This window comes from Sarcophilus harrisii, chromosome 4 (assembly GCF_902635505.1).
Source record: "Sarcophilus harrisii chromosome 4, mSarHar1.11, whole genome shotgun sequence".
NCBI lineage: Eukaryota > Metazoa > Chordata > Mammalia > Dasyuromorphia > Dasyuridae > Sarcophilus > Sarcophilus harrisii.
This window is the reverse complement of record NC_045429.1, coordinates 137,680,006-137,705,247: the sequence shown is the minus strand read 5'-3', so window position 1 is coordinate 137,705,247 and position 25,242 is coordinate 137,680,006. Positions and strand designations below refer to the sequence as shown.

Here is a 25,242-nt window from a genome sequence, read left to right as displayed (position 1 = left end):
TTATGTTTTCTATTATTTCTCCATAGAATGTTGGGTAAGTCATTTAAATTCTTTGTGCTTAATTCTATAAGCCTCTTGGCTGAAAGGTATAAGGATGTAGAAATGCATTATTTAGTTACCACGTTCATTTTTATGCAGGAAAATCTGCACTGTGATGCAGATTTTAAAATAATATTGTAAAATTCAAGTTAACATCTAAGGCTAAAAACAACTTGGCTATAGTTATACATAAGAAAATAAAGGGTTTTTTTTTTATTAAAAGTACATTTCTAACCCAGAAAGAATTTTACATTTCATTCATCTATTAACTCATTTACTCATTCAAAAATAGCTACTGATTACCTACTGTATTCAAGATACTGTGCCACAATGTTACAGGGAATATAAAAATGATTAAGACAAAACCCTTGTCTACAAAGAACTGCTAACATAAAAGGAGGGACATAAGGTTCACAAATAACTAAAACATAAAATGGAATGTGTTAAGTGTTGATAGGTAACATGGGATAATGGGGATTCAAAATTAGTTTAAGGAGAAGATAAAGGCCATCTTAACATATTTGAAGAATTGTCATTCAGAAGACAAAAGAGATTTGTTCTATTTGGCCCCAGAAGGAATCATAAGGAATATGGGCCAAGATGTAAATTTAGATTAGATGTAAAGAAAAACTTCCTAAGGATTAGAGTTAACCAAACATAAAAATGGATTATTTCACAATGTAGAAGATTTCCCTTTTCTGGAATTCTTCAAATCAAAACTTTGCCTTTTCTGGCATGGTGATACCTTATCAGATATGGGGTACAGGTGATTTTTGTTGCCCATGGGTTGGACTGGCTGGCCTCTAAAGTCCCTTCTAACTTGAGATTTTGTGATACTAAATAGATGAGACAAGAATGAGATATACACGAGAAAAGAACACTGAGGGCAAAACAAAGGAATTTAGAGATAAAGAGGAGGATACATCAAAAGATACAAAATGTGGTAGCCAGAAAATGAGATGGAAATAGAACTAGATAATTCACTAGCATGAAAGACAAGGGATGAATGGTTTCAAAGGAGGTGTTGAACAGTATCAAACAACATAAAGAAGACAAGGAGAAAGAGAAGACTATGAAAAAAGTGTCTGTATAGTGAAGGTGGGTAATATTTCATTTGTGAGATGCAAAGAAGTGGGTGTTAAGAAAATGAAAGCAATAAACATAGGCTATTCTTTCAAAAAATATGACTGGGAAAGGAAGAAAAGATACAGGAAATGAGGAAGAGCAAAAATGAAAAGCAAAGTTTTTTTTGTTTTGTTTTGTTTTTGTTTTTTCACTGATTGAAGAGTACTGAGAATCTTTGCAAGCAGAAAGAAACCATTTAATGGGAGAGAGTAAAGATGTAAAGGAGAGAATATGATTGATGGAACAAAGCCCTGAATGAGATTATAAGGAATGGAATTTAAAGTAAAGATAAAGCAGAACATTCTTGAGAAGGATTAATACATTTCTTACTCTAAAATATTAGAGGGAAATGAGAAAATATGAAATATTAGGGAAAATAGTTGAAAATTTAGAAAAATTTTAAAGCACTAATAAGGAAATGGATTTCATACTAGATACTTTGGGGAGTTTTTTGTTTGTTTGTTTGTTTTGATGGGTTTTTAGACACATATTTAGACACATAGATGGATAGACACATCAAAACTTTTCAATGTCTCAGGCAATTCTAGAAAGACTATTAATTATGAACTGCTGATCTGCATCATTTGAAGGAGTTTCCACAGTAGTAGCTATAGTGATAAAAGCACATATCTGGACTTTATATCTACATATTACCTGTAATCCTTTGGACCACACATTTAGCTTTCAAAAATGGCAGCTTAGTAAAAATAAATAAATAAATAATCAACCTTGAGATTCTTGGATTATTATTTGATGAAAGTGACTTTAAAGTAAAGTAATATTGTTTTGTTTTCTCACATAATTATTAGCTGTGGTTGCTATTCACAACAAAAATTTGGGGTAGCCTGTCCACATGTCAAATCATGTCAAATCAGAACAGATTCTTTTAATTTAATCCAGTCAATATGCAACTATTCAACTTTTCAAAAACAAATAACAAATCAAAGTGCAAAATCAACTAAAACTTATTTGTCAAAAAAGACTGCTTTTTTATTTGTATCACAAGTCTCCATAGTCACAAGAAGAATCAATCACATTTTTAGTTTGATGGAATCCAGTAGCACTAACTAAACACAAAGCAAGATAATCTTAATAAAACCTTTATTGATGACATAAATCATTTAACTACAAACATTTGTTGGTTTATTGATTAAAATCTGTAATGTTTATCTAGCATATGTAACTATTGTGAGACTGAATTTTTATTTTCACTGCCACATGCAAATAATGTAAGACATTAGTGAATAAAAAAAAGGCATGAGCGAATGGAGAAAAGATAGTGTCAAGCACCAAAAAGGATTTTACTTTTAAATTTCCAGTTACATAAGATATTTTAATTAGAGGGAAGTAAGAGACACAGGAGGAAGACACAAGCTCCTTACCATAAGCATTTTATTCATACTTTCCATTCAAACAATAATAATAATTTAAAATTTTTCAGGAAAAAGTTCTTGGAAAAAGAACCCCTTTTTGCTTTCTTTCCCTGGTCACATTAGCCTTTGTATCTCTGCTAAAATTATAAATGACCTACAAGAGACTGAGCCACATTCTGACTAGTTTAGCTCCCTGGCTCGGGCTAACTACATTTTATAAATTTCATTTGTTCAAACAAAATACAATATTATTTCAACCCAATGTTTTCCATGTGTGTTATTCAGAAACAGGAGAAAATGAAAACAAAATCTGGCTAGGAAATATCAAAGATGGAAGATGGTGTTCTTTTGAAAAAGCAAAACAAAACTGTTCAACATTTATCTAATTAATCCAACAATTTCCTTGGAAGCTTCATAACTATTATAACCTGCCAAGGATGTCTCAACCAAGGTTCTTTCTACAAAGTAGATGCTACTACTATGGTTAATTCACTGATGTCTTGGGACTGGCATACCTTGAGGTACTGTGACTGAAATCATTTGATGTTTTTGCATCATTAGAATCCTAGAGATTGTCATAATACTTGTTAATACCTATCCTACAGGCTTGTTGAGAGGATGAATGTGATAGTTGGTAGGAAAATGTAGCATAAATTGTTCATCTCAATGGAATGATAAGCAATTATTTCAAGCCTAAAATATTATATTTTGAGCCTTTAAATTAGTACTATAGAAATTCCATGAATCTTAGATGTCATTCATATGATATAACATCTTTTGTAGCTTGCTTGATTTTTTTTTCCTGTGTTTGGGTTAGGAAGGGATGCATGTCTGCATGTTTGGAGAGACTATTCTTATCTTGCCTTGACTAGAATTACAGTGGGCACACATGTGTCCAAGCCCAATATTGATCAGCACAGAAGCTTTAATTCCTCCATTTTTCCCCAACCTCTTTATAGGCAGCCTGGTGGTCCCACTCTACTCAAGGACTACCCTGTTGATGTCAAATATAGTACCAACACTTCATCAACTTTATCCCTACTTCAGCTAAGAATTTCTAGGCTCAAGTAATCCACCATCCCCAACAGCTTCCCCAATAGTATGGATTACAAGTTCATACCCCTATTCCTAGCCTCATATCCTTTCTACTTTTTCATATTTTGTGTAATTCTTATCTATGTTCTCTCATATATCCCCAGAAGAAATCTCAATGCTCTGGAAGCCTTTCTTCTAGATTTTTCTTAACATGTTAAGGGCACCAATGCAATCTGTCTTTTTTCTTACCCTCATATCTTCTTCATTCCTCTTCTCTCTTTCTCTATTCTTCAACTTCCTTTTTCCCGTATCTCTCTGTTTCACCAGTTATTTTTTTCTAATCATATGTTCCCTTTCCTAGGTGATACCTTTTTTGCCACATCCAATATATAAAACATCACCAGTAGTGACAAACTCAAATCCATTAAACTATACATAAGAACCTTAAAGATCACTCATCGAGTTTGAAAACTATTTGTTGACCCTATGTTATCATGTATTTCTTCTAATTTTGTTGAGTATTTCCCAATTATATTTTAATCTGGTTTGGTGGCTCTCAGGAGGAGCCATGAATTTGGCACCTCTTTTGTACACTATTTACTCTTTCTCCATTACCCTTTGGGTCACCCACAATTTGTATTCTATTGAGACAGTGTTGTTCTCTCTGTGTTATCCATCTGTGTCTACTGTTAATTTCTGATAAAGAGGGTGCTGCACTAGCACAATAGACTACATGTCACAGTTTAGACAATAAATATTTTTCATCCATTGAATTTTTAATGCATAATTTGTTAAATCAATTTCTTCTGCATAAGCATGGATCTCATTAAAACAAAAAGGACAACAGATAAATTATTTTAAATCCTCACTATTAACCCTATGAGGACTAATCAGGAGGACAGGTGCATTGTCATTACCCTCTGGATCAGGAGTCAATTAGTGGAAGCCTCCCCCCTTCCCAAATTATTCTTTCCTCTTTTATGAAAATGACTGTACTCATAGCAGACAGAAAAGCATCTCTCTCGCATTTAAAATCATTACTGTACTATTTTCCTTAAAAATACAGAAAAATGTTTCTATAAGTGAACAATGATCCCTGATATATACATGTTGTTTTTTTTATGCTCTCATCAGATTGCCCTCAATATCCAATAGAGTTCAAGTTTTCTTCTGGACTTGATATATATATATACATACATACATATCTAGATACATGAGATATCATACAAAGATATGAAAGACATATATAGATATATATCATGTATCCAACTATGGATCCAATTTAATATCATAAAATCATAAAATATTAATGCCTGAATCACTCAAAAAGATTATATAATCCAATTTTCTCATTTTGGGGATAAAGACATTGAGACTTTAAGAGGTTGAACAGCTTACCTTGATCAAACAGTAAAGAGTAGGGTCAGGATTAGAATATAGATTATCTGCCTCACCTAAGCCCCCCCATCCCCACTAGTTTTAGATTCTTTGTTAGGACATCCTTTGTTTCCTTTTATATTTACTTTTTCTATGACTCAGAAGAATATTATTAATTAATGCAGACTGATATTTTATATAAACACATTTCAAATGATTTGGGGCCATAAATGGCCAAGCCCAAGATTTGTCTTTCACTTGTTCAAGTTTCTTTTTCATTTGATACTTCTCCAGGGTCCTAGAGACCCTTGAAAAAATGGTTTCAGTTTCAGAATCTCTAGGACTTGATCAAGATTCTTAGAATGAATAGGTTGATCCCACATCAATATGTCCTTGTCTTAAAAGGAAGAAATTTCTCCTCCCAAGTTCATGTACTTAATGACTTCGATCATATTATGTAATTTTTTTAATTAGTCAGCTATCCCAGACAAAAAATGAATAAATTCTTAATATGTAAAGTAGTTCCCAGAATATTATATCCAAATTGAAGATTTTCAGGGTTGGATAAGTAAGAGGGAAATAATGGAAATCAGTAAGAGAATTCACCAAAATTTTAAATGTTTTTTCAACCATACTTTCTGCATGTTGTATTCCACTATAGCAAAAACTATATTGAAGCAAAGAAACAACAAATATTCATTGAGCACCTACTACATGTAAAATATTACAGGGAATGTAAAGAAATTTTGGAAAAGCATATCAGAAAGAGCATTGAAGTGGAATTAAAAATTATATTTCTTTCCTTTACATTTGGATTACTTCAGATTTACTAGGGATAGAAAAGGAAAATGTAGCTTGTATCCATCCATCAATTTCCATTCCCAATTTCTCCTACCCAGGTTATGTTTGCACATGGATTTTTGCAGTACTGCCCTAATTTGTCCTCAGTTTCCTCATCTTCAAAATGGGATAATGAAACTTTCATGCTCTTGTCACAACTACTTCCTAAACTGTAAAACTGTATAAATATAAGTTATTATCTGTTGGAATCTTTACAAACTGTTAAGCCATTAGACTTGATAGAAACAATAATTATCTAATTTAGCATGGTTCAATATGATTGATTTGATTTTAGAAGGAGATGTTTTGGGCCAAAACTTAAAACAAGGTACTAAGTACAACTGATGGAAACAATGCTTGTGTTCACACCTTTGGAGAGCTCATAGAAGCAAGAAATATTTAAGTACTCATTGGAGTTCACATGTTTGGGAGATTTCAGAGAGCATGCTGGGAGATATCCCACAATCCCACTCTCAGAGAAGTAGCATAAATACAGCTCCAGTGAGCCACTCGAGAGAGTTACTTGGGAACATTCCCAGGAGTCGGAGAGAAGCACTCTGGAAGAAAGCCTACAAGCCATATCTTCAAGGCAAGAGAGATTCATTGTATCTTCTACCTTGGTGCTGGCTGGAGTCAGAAAGACAAACCTTTGGATTTGGAGACATTTGGGTGGAGCTCTTAGAACCAGGCAGAGAGATAGGCCTCTGAGCTAACCAGGCTATATTGAAGGACACAATAAAAGATTTGAACTCTTTTATCACCTGGCTGTGTTGTGGAAAAAGAATACCCACAATTATCAATATTATGATAAAATTTCTTAGGAATAAATGACACCACCAAATGTTTTCAGAATATAATTCTCAGAAAAGAGAACAAAATTCCAAAGCAATGTAGGTCTATGAGAGGTCATATAGTTCATTGTCTTGTTTTTAAGGTTTAGCACTAAAGTATGAGTAAAAGAGAAAGAAGTTGTAGAGGAGCAGATTTCAACTTCATATAAGAAAAAAATCTGCTAACAGCTTTTCAAAAGTGGATTTGACTATATCAAGAGTTCCCCTCAGCTTCCTAATCAGTAAAATGAGCTGGACAAGAAAAGGGCAAATCACTCCAGTACTTTTGCCAAGAAAAATCCAAATGGGGTCAGGAAGAGTCAGACATGATGGAAAATGATGGAACTGCATGCATGACTATTTGTAAGAGAAGCCATAGAAGGTATTTTTGCTCATATTGAGATTTGTACTAGTGGGGAAACTACAGATGTTTAGCCTACTGTAGGAATAGAATTCCCTCAGTTCTTTTGTGAATTCATTTAAATGAGTATTAACTCATCATCAAAAAAACTTCTTTGTGTGCTGGATGTGGAGTCAAGAAGACTAAATTTGAATATTGCCTCAGACACTTAACAGTTTGGTGATACTGAATGAGTCATTTAATCTTGTAGCCTCAGTTTTCCCATCTGTACTATTATCCCCATAATAGTAGCACCTAACTCATAGAATTGAACTAAAGATCATATGAGGTAACAAATGTAACGTATTTTGCAAATCTTAAAGGTGTTATATAAATATTATCTATTATGATACTGGATAAAGCACAAAGTTGAGCGAACAGCCATGATGAATGTAACTTCAAAGCAAACAGTGATGAAGTATTTAGCATGTTTCTCTTTTTTGTGTGATTTTTTTAAAGGAATTCTGTGATTTTTAAAAAGGATCCTTTCTGTTTCCTAAGCAAACTTGTCAAAGTGACTGTTAAAACTATAACTGACAGGCATTAGATGAAAAGAATCAAAAGGAAGGGGGGAATTAGGAAGGGGGAAAAAAGGAGAAATAACAGAGAAAAATCACAAATTATTCAAATGAGAGAAAAACTCAGCTCTTATTTTCCTGGAAGTAAAGGATGCTGAGTTGTTTTGTTTTTTTTTTTCTCCAGTTACTTCCTTCTATTCCCAGGCAAAGCTAAAGAATAGACATGTGCAAAATAGTCATTTAAGAAATAGACAATCCCAGAAAAGCAAGTCAGAAAATGATTATTCCTAATGAAAAATAAAATAAAAGACAAGCGATGAAGGAAAAATTAGGGATAAAGTTAGGTAGAGTTCAAGAGAGGAACTATTCAACAAGATATTGATTTTCAAAGGATAAAAGGCTCAGATTAGGCACAGTGGGAAGTTAGTTACAAAATGATTCCTGTTATCAAAAACATTCCTTTGTATTATAAATCAGTTTAATGAATCTCATTATTTAACCACTGGTGTTTGACTATTGCATAAGTTTAGCTATAAACAGAGATATTGGTCCATCCCTCCTCCCCAACCCCAGTCCCTGAGCCTTTCCTCTATGGTTATCTTCTCTCTTTGTAGTTTTCATAAGTGCATTTTTTTTTTTACATTCTGTATTCCACATTAGAATATAAGTTTTTGAAGGCAGAAACTTTTCTGCTTCTTCTTTGTATCACCCAAGCTTGGTACAGTGCTTGGTATATAGTAGATGCTTAATAAAAATTTATTGATTAGTAAAAAACAGAAATTTCTGATCTTAGCAACTGGACCTTACCAATTGGACCACATAGTCACTTGGACAAGTAACAAACCATCTGGGCTTCAGTTTTCCCAATGTGGAATAGTTTTTGGAAGGTTCTTTAAAGTTCTAAATCTACAACCCAATGACTGGCAATTGTCACCTTATGAGAAACTATGAAAATTACAAATACTATTGCTAAGGGAAGATAAACTCTTAAATAAAGAAACTGCAAAACAGCTATCCAAGAAGGAAAAGTTCTATTATGCCAACATTGTAAATGACAACTAGAAGTCCACAATGTGCCCAAAGATTAAAAGGATTTTCACCAAGTCTAAGAGAAAGCATAGAATGAACCCAAAAAGAAATTTAAGAGTTTTTGCTATTCTCATTCCCTTATATTGACTACACATGAATTTATTTGGAGATGGATTCTAATCCTATATGAGTTTTGATATAAAGTTTTGTTTTCTAAGACAAGTAATATAAGTGGGAGGCTTAGGAGCAAGTTAGGGAAGAATTGGTTTACCAAATAAGTATAGCTGAGCAACTAAAAATATCCTATTTTTATGTAAAGCTACATTTATCTACTAGATACTTATTGAGCAATATATGCAATGCAAAGACAAAAGACATCAATAAAAATCTATTTTTAAAATGTTCACTGAGCCCCTTCTTTGGAGACTAACTTGGAGATTTTGTTGTCTCATAAATAAAGTTATAATCATCCCTTTTAATAAATGCTGCAATTGTGCTCCAGATAAAAAGAAGATTTTCAGTAGTAGGCCTCTTCATTAACAATCCAAGTTGGTTTTGAATTGGTAACCTGGAAATTTTAATATTCTGGTCTGAGCCCTCTGCACTCTCTTTTTTAAAATAATGACATATTTGAGACATTCATTTACACACACAGATGCTGACTTTGTCATATCACTATGTTGCCATGGAGAAGGCTGCAAATCAGCATCCAGGAGGACCACAGGGTTATAAATTACTAAACAAACACCTGCCCATCTGGTAGACACATTAAGTTATTGCATCACTTAAAAGTTATTAGTCATCGATATATTATACAAAGAGGGTGGAATGACGTTAATTCCACTGTAGCAATGACAAGCAGGCTAATTACTATTACACACACCAAATGCGATGGAGGCTCAGCAGAATAGGGAGGGGGTGGCGTCTCCACAGCTATTTCAGGATCCTCATGTTCACTTTCACTGTAGCATTCTGCAATGAAAATGGAAGGGCTCAATTGCTTTGCCTTTAAAAAAAAATCACCACTGCTTATACAATAAAGCATCAGCTAAGATATTTTTCTGGCTAATTTTCTTGCAACGGTCAACACACAGAAAATTCATTTCTCCTGTACAAAATGCCATACTTAGGGATTGGTCTACTTTGAAGGAAGAAAGCCAGAAATGAAAGTGAGTGGGTTGCTTTCATTGTATTGGATTTCTTTAAGTGGTTTTAAGATCAGGTTAGAATAGATAGCTGAAACAAATGGATAAGAAGAGGAAGAATCTTTCTATTTTGAAGTTGAAGATTCTATACTCTTTTCATTTAAAAGTTTAAATTTTGTTCTTGAACAACCTAGTGCAAGGTTGTTTAACATTCTTTGTGTCCTAGATTCCTTTGGAAGTTAAAAAAATAACAAACATGAAAATATAGCTAGGAAAAAAATGTAATAGTTTCACAGATCCCAGGTTAACAACTAAATGATTCATTGGAAAGGACTAGGGACTCAAATCTTGAAGCATGAAACCTCTAGACAAATCCATATGATGAGATCTCTTACTAGCACCATTTCAGATCCTGGCATTCCTTTATTAGTCCATTCTTTCAGGAATTAGCAGCATATCCACCTAGAACATATGCTAAAATACCAGATAGGAAACTGTGGGATGGAATGTTGTCGGGCTGAGAGCATGACTAGATCAGTAAAAGGGGTGTCTGTCTGAGTCTGAGTTGTCATAACTACAGAAGTGGGGAAATAAAACATTTATACTGGCAATTGCTTTCAGTGCCAATGAAACTTACAGCTACTATGTAGGTGAAGTAAGGATAACAACTAACTTATAGCCGGTACAAACTTGTATGGCATACTCATCTATCTGCTCCTCTCCTGTCTCTCCTTCATCTCTATTCTTCCCTCCTTCATCTCTATTCTTCCCTCCTTCTTTCCCCTCTTCCTTTTGTTTTTCCTCTTCCTTTCTCTTTCTCTGTAATTTTAGGGAAGTTCAAATTCAAATGTGATATGTTCCTTTCATCTGCATCCGGCCCATTCTACTTCCATAACCTAATCACCTCCTATTATATATCCAAGGTTTAAAATAAAGCATACCTTCATCTTTTCCTGTGGATGCAAGACGAATTACAGCTAAACCGAGTTTATTTAACCACCTAGATCAAAATAGAAAGCAAAAACATGTTATGAAAAACTTTAATGATCATAGAGGAGTATAGTACCCCCACACCAAATTGGTACTCCAGTCTCAAACCCCATGTTAAGTCTCCTTCCCCAAATATATGCAGCAGGAGAATACTTCAGTCCTGGTACTAAAGTGAATCCCAATTTCTACCTAATACCTGCATGGAAATAGAAAAAGGCAGCAATTCAAAATGATTTTTTTCTCCCAGAAGGGCTGGTAATTTACTGAGGTAGATACACAACCTTCATATAATCCTAAAGAATGGAAGCCTAAAGCTTTTAATAACTTTTCTATTCAGGCCATCTTTGATCATGAACAACTCGCCAATTGGTTAAGTGCAACAACTCAGTTGCATAGTTTTCTAGAGCATTCTATGTGCTAAGATCAAATATATCTTCCTTTGAAAGTGTTCATTCCAAATATGTTGTCATTTCAAATTCTAAATACTAGCTCAGTTGATCATCAAAGTTACATCTTAGTTACATCTTCTTTGGGAAGAATGTTCATAGTACTTTTTTAAAAAGATATTTCTGTATTTAATTATTACAATCTGGCTATGATTTAATTTATGCTGTCCCTTAATTTATGAAATAAATAATTTTTGAAATATTAAATATAATACAAGTGGTTGAAAATTCTGGGTTCCTTTTTTTAAAGTAAAAATGTGTTCCTATAAGAAAACATTCCTCAGTTGCCCATTTTTAAATTTCAGCTAAGAAACAAAGTAAATGATCTAGATTAAGGCCCAAGTCTTGTCACTTACTACTTTGTATGATGCCTTAGGGAAAGCCATTTAACTTTACTACATCATGGTTTTCAAATCAACAAGAGGAAAATATTAAAAATACATGATCTCAGAGTTTTCTTTGAGATCTAAAATCCAAGATTTTATAATAGTGCTAGATATGGTCCAACTCAATTAGGATTATGCTTATTACCATTCCAGCAACAGGTTACATTGGGGAAAAACAAAACAAAGGGAGGGAGGGAGGGAGGGAGGAAAAGAAGAAGAGAAGGAGGGAGGGAGGGAGGAAGGAGGAGAGAGGGAGGGAGAGACTAAGGGAGGAAGGGAAGACGGGAGGAAGGGAGGGAGAGAGGAAGGAAGGGAGGGAGAGAGGAAGGAAGGGAGGGAAGAAGGGAGAAAGGGAGGAAGGAGTGAAGAGAAGAAGAAAGGAGGGAAGAGAGGAAGGAAAAAGGGGAAGGAAGGGAGGGAAAGGAGGGAGGAAAGGAGGGAAGGAAAGAGGAAAAGAGGGAAGGAGGAAGAATTTCTATATTATGGCAAATAAGCTTTATTTTCTGCATTTTATTTTTAGCCAACCTTGAGTCATACCAGCATCAGGGTAAAAGTAACTATGGTAGTTTCCATAGAACTACAGATCTCAGCAATCAATCAATCAACAAGCATTTTTTCAGAACTTAACCATGAGTCAGACACTGTACTAGGAGCTATGAGTTACAATACAACAAATGAAACAATACTTACTTGCACAAAGTTTATGTTCTAATGAGAACAATCATTTCAATGGTTTTAAGAAAAAACATGGTGACATGGGAGTCTGATCTTTTTTACTCAGGAATGATAAGGTTATATGATTAACCTATTTTAAAACTCCTTGACAGCAAAATCTGTTTACTGATAATTGTAAGGATCTTGTTTTATTTCATCCAATATATATCAAGCAATTAGAAGTTGAAAGAGTAAAGCCAGTTCATAAGACAGAAAAAAAATAATAATTTAGCTTCAATGGGAAAAAAACCCTAAAAATCTTACATCTATTAGTCCATATCCATTGTTATTTTTGTTTAGTTATTTTCACTTATGTCCAACTCTTCATGACCCCTTTAGGATTTTGGGGGGAGGGGCAAAAATACTGGACTGGTTTGACGTTTTCTTCTCCAGTTTATTTTGCAGATGAGGAAATTGAGACAAAAATAAGTGACTTGTCCAAGATTACATAGCTAAATATCAGATACTGAATTTGAACTCAAGTCTTTCTCAGTTCAGGTCTGGTATTCTATCTGCTGTAGCATCTTCACCCTATCCATCATGTATAGAGAGAAAGTAGATTGCAGCCTCAATCACCAATGTAAACAGAAAAATAACTGATTATTTGAAATAGGCATTTGATTAGGATCTTTTATTTGACTATTGAGTTTCTAGAACTCACTGACTTAGATCCATTCCCTTCACCAAGAATTTTCTAAGATATTAAGACTATAAGAAAGCATCCATTCGTGATTAAATGGACTGTTGCACAAAAGGACACGGTTATGGAGAGGGAAGATGACAGATGTTTCCTGGGTGTTTGTTGTACATTCCTTTGATATGAATGTGTATGCTAGCATAGCATGGGTGTTGAGACTTCAATGCACAAAATCTAAGCCTTCTTATTCAAATACTGGCAGAAAAGTCTGCTTCTACCCCCAGACAGAGTTTAGAAACTGATTCTTCCCATTGCAATTACTTCCCCATGTAGTTTTAAATTGAGGATAACTGCAAAACACAAGAAGTTTCTATTAACCTTAAGTATTTTTGCCTCTGGCCTCTAGGATAGATATGTAGCTATTCAAACAAAGCTGTTACCCATGGAAACAAAGCTCTAAAAATGGAAACGACTTCTAAAAGTGGTCTCTCTTTCTTGTTAAGCCTATCTGTTCTGATTCTGAAAAATATTTACATTATTCTACATCAATGCTTCAAAAAAGCACTGTCTTGGCCAATACAGTTATCACCTCCACTGTTACAATCACAAATCCTCTGTGACCTGGTAAACCTTGCTAACAGTGTGAGGATGAATGAATGATGAATGAAAAATACTGAAAAGATTCATTACCCTCTCATGGCAAATCTAGTGATGAGTTTCTCAATGCTTAGCTAAGATAGATGTCAGACAACACTACTGACATTTACTAAAACCAAGTTACTAAAACCTTGGAGCTTTGTGGTATCTTCTAAATGTAAGCTTCATTTATTTGCCTACCATATAAGAAATCAGTATCATCTGCATCCTGATGCTATACACTCTGATGAGACCCTAGAGGACAACTTTAGTGAAGGCTTTATCAACTGGTTAAAAATGAGAGCAGTAGAAAAGTAAGCTAGAATCTCTTTAGTCTCAAAATTATCACTGAATCATTTATTAAATATCACAGATAACAGTAGGAAAGATATAAGAGGATCATATAATTCTATACGAATGGGGTAGACCTATGATCTCAGGCAGCTTTATTCAATTATGACCTTCCTAAAAATTTAAAAAAAGTCTTAATCAAGTTTCTCAGAGTGGAAAAGACACATGCAACTACAGTAACCTTCAGTGCTACCTTTCTGATTTCTGTAAATAAATATAAACTAGAATTATTTTGATATGACAGTGAAAATAAATTTATAAAATGGTTCTGATGTTTGGTTGTCTTTATATGGCAGCTATATTGCCAGAATTTTTTGGTTTTGGTTTTGATTTTTGGTTTTCTTTGCTATCTCAACAATACAGATGTAAATCTGTAAAAGAGTTATACAAGATTCAGCAAGATTAGTCCCCCACTTAAAGCAGTTGCAAATCAATATATGAACCTGACTTTGAATCAGTGTTTTTATAATGACTCAAATCTAAATGTGCCTTTATTCATACATGAGAATTGCTCTTTATTATATACTTAAAAGAATACTAAAAAATAGAAAACTACAGCTTCATCTACAATACTCTTTTTCTGTTATGTTATGCATACCAAAACGCTCATATTTGATGCTTGTTATGGTTAGAGTAAAAATAAGTTGGGGAATAAAAAGAAAGGAAGACAATAAATCGTTGCTGAAAACTACAATGCTGAAGCCAAAAATGAAGTCCTTAGATCATAACAAGCAGATGTTTAGTATGGAGGTTTTTGTAATTGTTAAAATGTACTTGATTCTTCATATTTTTTAATTTGGTAAACATGAGAAAATGCAACATTTTTCTAAAAAGTCATTAACTTACATTCCTTCAGTAATTTTTTTAATTTGGAATGCAGCATTTTTCTTTGCTTTGGAACGAATACATTATGGAAGAAATATGATCATTGTTTTTTTTAATGGCACTATAATTTCAACTGGCCACAATAGTCTTTGATCTAATGGGGTCTTCTCGGAGCACTGTTGGTCTTTTTCATAAATAAACATCCCTTGCCTCTGATCTTACTAAAACATTGCCAGGGATTTGTTTATCTGATTGGCCAACTGACACCCATTGCCACATGGAAAGGAGATTTCTTGAAAGAATTGGACAGTACGGGCTAATCTGAAAGTGGGGAAAAGGAAGTTAGGAATGTGGAACTTTGTCTAGCGGATGAAATCAATCACTAATACATGCAGAATGCTTTGTTTTTCCCAAATCCTTTACAGATATTATTTCAGGGGAGCTCAAATCTAGCCTATGAAAGAAGAAAGGCATGTATTACTATTCTCATATGACCAATGTGATCAAATGGGAGGTATCATGGGGACATTATGGACATTGAGAATCAGAGCCAATGTCAGAAGGGAAACAAAAGCAAATTTCATCTATTTCCTCACTTTGTACAGCACTGGCCCTCACTATTACAGAATACATTTTATCTTCAAAAACACAAAATTGTAATTTTTATCCAGCAGAACTTAGCCAATGGTACTTAGGATTTCTTTTGCAAATTAAAAGCACTTTAACATTCAATCCTTTTTTATAACTCCTGCTTTTACTTTGCTTAATAGAAAAGAAATAAAAGTAAGCCTCCCTCAATTGGCTAAACAAAGGAGAATTATAAATAATTTGAAGAAATGAGGATACATAGTTTAAAAAAATCTTATAAAAAAAACAATAGGCACAATGGCTACTGTATAAACAGTAAAAGTATTTTTTTTAAATAACTGAATGCTATGTAATTATAATGACCAAGTTTGAACACAAAGCTAAGAAAATACATTTCCCTTTCATTGCAAAAGTGGGAGAATATGTATATGGAAAAATCAATTTACTGTCAGATATGAACAATTGTTGGCCAGTTTCACCCAACTGTTTCTAATTTTAGATTTTATAAATCTTTTTAGCCTTTGTTAAAAGATCAGACTTTAGTAAGCAAAGAGAAAAATGTTTTGGAAATGATGTGATGTTAAAAACAAAGATTCATAAATTTGTTTTAAAATAATAACTGTCCTAATTCTTAAAAAAAATTTCTATGCTTTGGTTTTTAGACTAAATTAATAGGATTGGCTTTTCATCTTATTTCAGTATACTACATGCATGCTAAACAAGGCCAAAAAAAAAAAAAAAACAGGCTAGGACTATTCTTTATCCTCTATTAAACAAGATCATAAAATCTTTCATTGATTTGGATGAGGAAGAAGCCCAACAGCTCATCAGTCCAAACATACCCCTCTCACTTTCTAGACAAAGAAACTTGATTTTCAGAAAGATCAAGGTACAGAGGCAAGAGTTTCAAAAGAGGCAATAAGTAGCCAAGTTGGGATTTAATTCTAAGCTTGGCTATTTCATCCCTTCCTTTGTTTCTTCTAGAACAAGGGTATCCACAACTTTTTTGTGCTAGGAGCTTTGCTGCTCTTCTCATGAATATTATTGATGCATCAATGACTGGAGAGGGAGATAGCAATCAGAATGTGTACGGCTTGAGTTCAGTGTGCTAACGAGTAACTGTTACTGGCAACCCAGAGGATATAAACCATATCTTTACTACTTTATCTTATAAATATCTAACTGATAAGTGAGGACAGTATAAGAAGAGACCATAGTATAGAAGATAATCACAGAAAGTTGAAAGTTGCTAGGTTCCTACTGAAATAAGACTCCTCCTGGAGACTTCCTCTAGTGAGGGGAAACCTACCTCTGTCAGTCTCTGGAAAACTGATTGTTAAATTTTCAGTGTGAGCATTTTATACCTCAGGAATCTGCAAAGACTCTAAACTGATCTTGAATTACTGTTTTGCTAACTGACTAGACTTGAGAAAGTGGTGAAGAAAAATGTTAATTATGCAAATTAAACCATGCTATTTTTTTGTCTGGGAGCAGGGTGGAAAGCCAGCTGTTAAACATTTCCCAGCATACCCCTGGAGGGAAACTACTGACTCCCAAAGCAGCCTATTCCTCTTTAGGTTTGCCATAATTTGAGAACATTTTCTTTACATTCAACTAAAATCATCTGCCTTTCTACAACCTTTACCCACTCTAAACCTTTACACTACTCTAACTCTAGAGCCAAACAGAAAATAATTGAATGCTTCTTCCACAGGATAATTCTTAAAATATATGGAGTCAATGTCTTGTCCTTCCCCTACCAAGTGGTAAATCTTCTAACATCCTTATTTCCTTCAATCAGTCATTATATAGAATAATCCCAAGACCCTTCACCATTCTTGTTTTCTTCCTCTGGATACAACCAATAAGGAACCTAAAGAAATTCCTTGAAAATGGGGATTGTTTCATTTTTTGTTGTTGTTTTTGTTCAGCATCTAAGATAGTCCCTACATATAATAAATGTTTAATTAATGTTTCTTTGTTAGTAACAAACAAGTAATAACAAAATATAAGTAACAAGAAAACAATATACAAATATCAGATGTGGGATCAGAGTAAAAAATTTTCTCTTATAAATTTTGCTAAACCACACAAGTTTTAGGGTTTGTAAATGCCCATTCAATTAAAATTCACTCTGATATAAACCAGAGAGATGCCACCATCTGAGTATCTATCACATACATATTAAAAAGACAGAAAAAATGGGTTTAAATTAGAGAAAGAAATTTATACTATAAGTAAAATTTTTCTGACAGCAAGTTTGTCGAAGGGATGTGGCAAGAGGTTGTGGAGTATTTTGCCAAGAAAATCTTTAAGCATCTCATGATGACAACCAAAAAGTATTTAATAAATGCCCACTTCCATATGGCTCCATGGTGAATACCAGCTGAGATGTCGCAGATGGCATCTGCTGAAAACAGAGAAATTTACTTGTGGTTCCATTTAGCCTTATTTTCCTAATTCTCTAATTTCCACAGTTTATATAATATTAACAACAGTGGCACCTTGAAATGGCCACTATTTCCTCCTTCTTAATTTATTGCTCCTGCAGAAGCATCCCACAGGTTAAAGAACTTAATTTTCAGGCATACTTTTGTTTTTCAGGTGTACTTTCTTTTCTAGCCCTTATGCCTCCATACTGTTGAGAAAGATTATGAAAATGACAGATAGGCTCTGAAAAGAAAATCCTGAAAATATCAGAAGCACCAGTTGTGCTTAAAAATCAAAACTGACCCATGGGAATACTATTGTGCTATTTTTAAAAAGTGATGAATTCGATAGTTTCAGAAAAACCTTGGAACACTTGTATGAACTGATCAGAGTACAGAAAGCAGAACCAGAAAAACAATGTATACAATAACAATAATGGAATGACCAATCACAAGTCTAAAGTAGTCATAAGGAAACTTGTTACCCAGAGCACAGTATTAATACTGACAAAGAGGTATTATATTCAAGATGCAAGTTATTTTTGCACATATAATTTGCACAGATACACATAATTATCTGGACAAGGTCAATGAAGGAAATGACTATGCATATTTTGTCACAAGGATTTTTTTTTTAACAAGAGAAAGAGAAGGTAGATTTTTATTAATTTTTTAAAAATGAAACTGAATTTTAAGAAATAAAAACCAAAAAAAAAACCCTTGCTTGGCATTCAAAATGTCAAAATGTCACCAAAATTTGTCTATACCCATATCATAAGCAGTTGTTTTATTTACTTACATGTTCATTTCCTGCACGTTCTCTGCTGCAAAATAAAAAGTCTTGATCTGCGGGTGGCTGATCTTAAAAGCACTTAAAGGGAAAACAGCAAAGATATAGAAGAACTGAATATAAAATATAATTTGATAGATTCATAGATATATCAGTAAAAAATATACTCTTTCCTCTTTCTATTTCAATTTTTAAAAATAACTCAGACAAATTAAATACTACCTATTCCATTCCCTATCTTCCACAGAAAGGCAGGGGTCAATTCTGCCTGTCATCAAGAAAATATGTTAGTTAATGGTTAAGATATTTCCTTTACAATAAGATTATAATGTTTGCACTGCATCAGGAGTATGCTGTTTGTCAATGCTTAAGAGAATGAAAAGATGCAAGTGAAGGAGCTTAATCTTAGAATAACTGACCCAAATCTTTCAATCATGATCCCTCCAACATACACAGGAAATTTGGAAAGGCAACTGAAATTTCAGGGCCAAAACTATAAAGAGGTCTTTCAGAACACTGCCTTAGGGGAGGGTTCCAAGTCAAAAGCGTTGTCCAAAACTCACACTTTGTAATAATTTCTGAAGTTCCATTAATAAGAAAATAATAATAAAGATGTATTTCAACCTGCTGGAATTAAACTTAAAGGTGGACAAACAGGTGTAAAATTTTCATGTTTTAATTATCAAGGAACAACCAATTCTATACATGCTAAATTCATAACAGGCATGACATACTTTAACAAAAAGAAAAAATAAAATTAATATTCATCTCAGTTTAAAATAAAGGCTTGAAATATTGAAATTAATCAGCAAAAGTTTTTCCAATGGCTATCTGCACATAAGTTTCTAAAATGGAAGTCCCAGAGCATATGGACCATCTCTGTTTTCTAACCAAAAACCACCTAAGTTAACACAAAACTGCCTACATCCTGCTGTACCAAAGTCCCCAACACCTAAAGAGTAATTATTACCTTCCACCCAGCTCATCCTCCTTGTAAAAGTTTCAAACCTGGGGTAATCTCTTGAAACATTATAAATTAGGATAACCATTAGCATAAGGGAATGCTGACTTTTGATTAAACTAGTGAAAGATAGAATGGGAAAGAGGGGAAAGGAAATGAGGAAAGGGAAGAAAGGACAAAGGATCAAAAGAAAAAAATTAGTAAGATGCATTGGGATAGAAAGGGAAAAGTATGGAGAGTCAAGAATCTTGGTTCCAGTCTTGGCTCTGCATCTTGCCTAGCAGTATAAACTAGTACATGCTACAAAACCTTTGTAGGTCTCATCAGCAAAGTGACAGGTTTGTACTAGATGACTTTAACTCCTTTTCCAGTTCTGAAACTGTAATAAAACACTTGTTTTCAGCAGACACTTAGCCTGGATTTATGACCTGGCTTGAAAGACAAATGACAATTCACGCCATGAATAGCTTCACAAAGAGTTTGAGTAAGAAAACAACATGAGTCTTACTTGTCGTCATGCCTACACTTATGTGGAGGGAGGTTTGCTTTGGACCTCAGTCACTAACTAGCACAGAATCTTAGAATGTGATCTTATGACCTCTATAGGAGGACTTGATTATGGAGTTCCCTTGCATCACAGAACATAGAGCTCCACTGTAGAATTTTATGGGGGGTCTATTAAAAAACTGGTCGGTTCTCTCAGAATGCCAACGTCTAACACACATGAAGAGAAACTCTTCTCTTCCTAGTCAGTTTTTCCAAGCTCCAGGTCTGCTCCCTTTATCAACTTCTAAGCTACCACACTTTTTTAAAGTCAGGATCCCCACCCAGTCAAATGCACAACAAACATGAAATTAGGTGAATGTGAACATGGACCAGGCAGGAATTTGTGACCTGATGACTCACTGCTTTTTCTTGCATTCAGCAGCTCTGTCCACAGCAAAATCTGGCAAATTGATGAATCCATCAGCTTTCTCTGACTGAAAAAAAAGTAAAAATCACATATGTGAATTAAACATATCTATCCTCACTTCATTTTATTATGATTAGACAAACTGAATTTAGTAAGTGGGGTAAAAATTAAGAAACATGGCTACAATGTGATTAAATCTTAATAAAGGTTGTAATGGACAATGGACTCGGGAAAATTTGGGTCCAAACACTTCCCCTGATTACTGTGTGATCAGTTCAAGTCACCAAATCTCTCTCATCATCAGTTTTCTCATCTGTAAAATGGTGTTAAATATAGCAGAGTTGTCCAGAATCAAATGAAAAGATATATAAAAAAATGCTTTGCAAACTTTAAGAATGACACACAAACGCAAATATAAGTTAGCACATCACTAGCTAATATATGCTAGGATATCTTCCCATCTACAAAAATTAGTCTTCTAGTATCTGGGTAGAGACACTCAGGAATATTGGAGGCATCAAGATTTTGAAGGTTTTTTCTTCACAGGTTATATATTAAGAAACCAAACACTATGTCATCACACTGGGGGGAAAGTTTTGAATATTACAAACATTGCTAATAGAAAATAATGTCCATATTCTATAATAAGCACCTAAAATCATAGATTTAGAACTGGAAGAGCCCTCAGAAGCTAGCTAGTCCAATGCTATCATTTTATATTTGGAAAAAATTAAGGAACAAGGATCACCTCATGATTTACCACACAGAAGTGTGAGGTAGGATCTGATCACAGGTATTCTGACTCCCAAATCAGCATTCATGATGTGATATACAAGGCTTCTTCCAGTTGTGCTTTATTTCAATTAATATTTTAAAATTGCAGTTTAATAATAGACATGGCCAATCTGATTGAAGTGGAAAGAGTTATTATACCTGCCTTTGTCTCCATAATAAATATGATATATATGCTAGGTCTTTCCATATAGGATCTCAAATCTTTAAAAATAAAATAAAGCCCTGGCCCACTGGATGCAACAATTGTAAATGGAGTGTTTTCCCTTTCCTGAAGGATACAGAACCTGATTATCATATTTGCATTCAAGAGTCTACACACATCCCATTCCTTGGTTTCTAGAGCCTTAGATGAAGTCAGATTGCTTTGGAAAGGTATGGCAGTAGATTGCACAAAGGCCCCAGAGGACCACTGTTCACATGTCACTAAAGGACCAAGTTCAGCCCAACTTGTTCTGTTTTTGAGTAAGCCGTGAAACTACTCTCAGCCTTAGTTCTGTCATCTGTCAAATGAAAATCATCTCTGCTATCTACATACAAGATTATTGTAAAAATCAACCAAGGTAATAGATGAACGGAAACATAAACTGTAAAGTGCTACAAAGTAAATAATGTTATTATCATTAGTAATAATTTGACCCCAAAGTATACCTTCAAATATCATTAGTAGAAATAGGATAGTTAATATTTCAAAGACAAGAAGTCTCTGCTGGCTCCTCCTAAGTTCCAGCCACTGGCACACAAATGAATACTTTAAGGCAGCACTGATGAAGGAAAGAATCATATCTTTCTAAATTTTGCTTTTCCTCAGTAATTTGCTCAATGCTCTATACACAGCAGGAATTTTAATAAATGTCCATTAAATTAATTATTGTGGAATTCCCTGTAGTAGATATTGCTAATGATTCTCAGACATGTTATCACCTAACCCCATTCCAATCCAAAGTTGAAAAAAAAAATGATGTCCCTTTGGTCTCAGCCTTACACTAAAACATGAAAAATGGAAATAGTCAAATTTTGATGAACAACATTTGTCAAATTATAATAGAAAAACTAGATTCAGAAATGTGCAAACTAGCATTTATGAATGAAAGTATAAAAAGAATAAAATCAAAGAAAAGGACTTGAGAAAAATCTATCAACCATTCAATGACATAAAAAAAAAAAAAAACTAGAACAATTACTGTTGGGGCCAGATTCTGATTTACTAAAAGCAGCCTAGATATGGTAGGTAAGTGGCAGCTTGGTAGAGTGGATACAGAGCCAGCCTTGGAGTCAGTAAAATCAAATCCTTTTTTTTTTTTTTGATACGTTCTGATTGTGTGACTAAAGACAAGGCAATAGGAAGACAAATGGTTCAGTGGATAAAATGTTGGGCTTGAAGTCAGTAGGACTCTCTAACCTCAGATATGTACTAGCTATGTGACTCTGGGCAAGTCATTTAACTCTGTTTGCTTCCGTTTCCTCATCTGTCAAATGAGCTAGAAAAAGAAAATACAAACTATTTCAGTATCTTTACTGAAGAAATATCAAATGGACTCACAAAGAGTTGAGTACTACTAAAATGACTAAATAGCATCATATACCAAGAGATTTCTAGCAGTACTTTAGTTTCACATGGCAAAACAATAAGTGAAAAGAAAGTGGGTGCCCATATAGGCAATAGTTGAACAAGTAGCTTACTAGCTAGAACAAGATCTAAAAGACCCGAGTTACAATCTGCAATTCTACTAAAGCATTATATAAATGCCAGCTATTATTATTACAAATTACAATTCAATAAGATGAGTGGTGTTGAGAGTGACTGTAGTATGAAATGCAACAATTTTTGATGAATTAATTTTAAATGCATTGTGAGGTACAAAGGAAATAGGGGAAATTACAGTAATGAGAATAATGCCAAGTCCACAACTTGGACAACCATAGGAGGATCTCTTTTTATGTATCCAGTGGCTCTTATGATTAAAAATATATTTAAAAAAATAAGAATTATATTCTTTAAGTAGTCAAACTAATAGAAAGGAATAGGACAATGATGACATCATTCAAGAAAAAAAATTGGCATTTGCAATGGGCATTTCACCTCAACTTACTATACATCCTATCTAAAAATCTCAGCATTTGCTTCTAAGTAATGATGCAATAAGCCCCTAAATTAAGAGGTAAAATATTTTTCAGTTCTCTATCTCATTTAAGAACCTTTTACATTTTGGGAGGAAACCCATTGCATTTTAAATGGTTGTAGTTAAGAAAACCTGAGTTCATATTTTGTATTAGACTCATAAGAGCTGTATGCTCAGCTCTGGGCAAGTCCTCTAGTATTTCTCAGTCTCAGTATCCTCTTTTATAAAATGAAAGCTTCAGATTTAATGGCCTCCAAAGTCCTTTCCAGCTTTAAAACTGAATGTATAATATTTTCATGGTTTAAAATTACTTTTCTCACATCAAACCTGTAGGTAGATAATGTAAGTTTTACTATTCCCATTTTACAGATAATGGAACTGAGGTTCTAAAAAGCTAAATGATTTGTCATAGGATCATAGTCTAGTTTCACAGCCAGGAAACATGGTAGGCACTTAATAAATAGTTGATTGATTGAATTAAAAAAACTATTAATAAGAATAACATTCATCCAATGGTTGGATAGTCAAAATTGAATCTTGTTCCTCTAACCCTTCCATCCCCAAGACCATGTTCTCTTGCCAGTACTAGTATGAACAACCCAATGCTTTTTCATACCTTCCCAGAAAAGCAATGCTGAAATTTCCTTGCTAGGATGGCATGAAAAAAATTTGAAGATATCAACAAAATTAATAATTATGCAAATGACCTGTTTGTAATTAACTTTTGAACAAGACAAATGGAAACTGCAATAACCCATCCTTCTTCATTGAAAGGTAGTTTTATAGGCAAAGGTTCACCAAAGCAATGAAATTCAAACTTGCTAATTCCTTCTAAATAAGTTTTTACTACAATTTAGAGCTCATCATAAAAATAAAAATAAAATGAAATTTTAAAACTTCTTATTATTCAAACTCTCCCATAAATTTTCTGAAGGGTTTTTAATTCTCCCTGGTATAGTTAATTTCCTGCGCTTTATAAGAAGAGCAGTTTCTAAGGAGTTGATTTAATTAATCACAAGATGAGTACTGAGTAGCAACTTTTTTTGAAAAAAAAAAAGCATTATATAAATATATATGATAGAGATCTGTGGCTTCACATATAATTTTGTTATCCTGTTCATTTTGCATATAAAAGTGTTTTTTCACTTTGTATTTATTAAATTTAGAATTTAGAAAAATGAACAAATGAAACTTTATTATGAAACAGTGTGATGTAGAGGAAAGGGAGCAGATCAAAGGTATGAACTGGTCCCTGTTATTATTTTCTAGAATACTTAGAAACTTGGGTAAGTCAAAGCTTCTTACAGACTCAATTTGCTAATTTGTAGAAATGGGACAAAAAAAGGCCATCCTTTATTAGGTTGCTATGAACATCATAGACTTAGAACTGTTAAGAATTTTAGAGTTATCTGGTCCAATTCCTTGATTTTAAAAATGAGGAAACAGAAAATTTTTATTGCTCTTTGTTGACTCATTTCAGTTATGTTGACTCTTCGTGACCCCATTTGTGGTTTTGTTGGCAAAGATACTGGAATGGTGCGAAAGTTCTTTCTCTAGCTTATTTTACAGATGAGAAAACTGAGGCAAACAGGGTTATATGACTTGTACAATTAGTAAGAATTTGAACTCGGGTTTTCCTGCCTAAGTCTAGTACTCTATGCACTCTATCATCTAGCTTCCCACAAAGAGACTTATCCAAGGTCATACAGAAAGTGAAAAGTAGTTAGAATTTGTTCTTCTGATTCCAAATTTAATTTACTTCCCTCTGCTGTGAAATGAGACCAATAGGCACAAATATCAAGAAAGTTTTACAACCAAAATGGGCTAAAAATATCAGTTTCACTAGGACAAACGTTTTAAACTCAACATTTTTTTTAAAGCTGAGTACTATTTGGTCCCTGAAATTGTGATATTACAAGAATTATGGTTCTTCTTTCCCACAACAATTCT

At 33.7% G+C, this 25,242-nt stretch overlaps 1 protein-coding gene across 5 annotated transcripts in view; it reads right to left on the bottom strand.

Moving 5' to 3' along the window:
- Positions 1-25,242, bottom strand: part of IPCEF1 (interaction protein for cytohesin exchange factors 1) — a 203,894-nt gene that overhangs the window by 38,304 nt on the left and 140,348 nt on the right. For all 5 annotated transcript variants that reach the window (XM_031937588.1, XM_031937590.1, XM_031937589.1 and 2 more), the window contains 4 exons: positions 20,371-20,444; positions 18,513-18,584; positions 10,653-10,711; positions 9,450-9,538 (listed from right to left, as the gene is read on the bottom strand). In XM_031937588.1, coding sequence (XP_031793448.1) covers positions 9,450-9,538; positions 10,653-10,711; positions 18,513-18,584; positions 20,371-20,444 — 294 coding nt within the window. The remainder of the gene's footprint in view (positions 1-9,449; positions 9,539-10,652; positions 10,712-18,512; positions 18,585-20,370; positions 20,445-25,242) is intronic.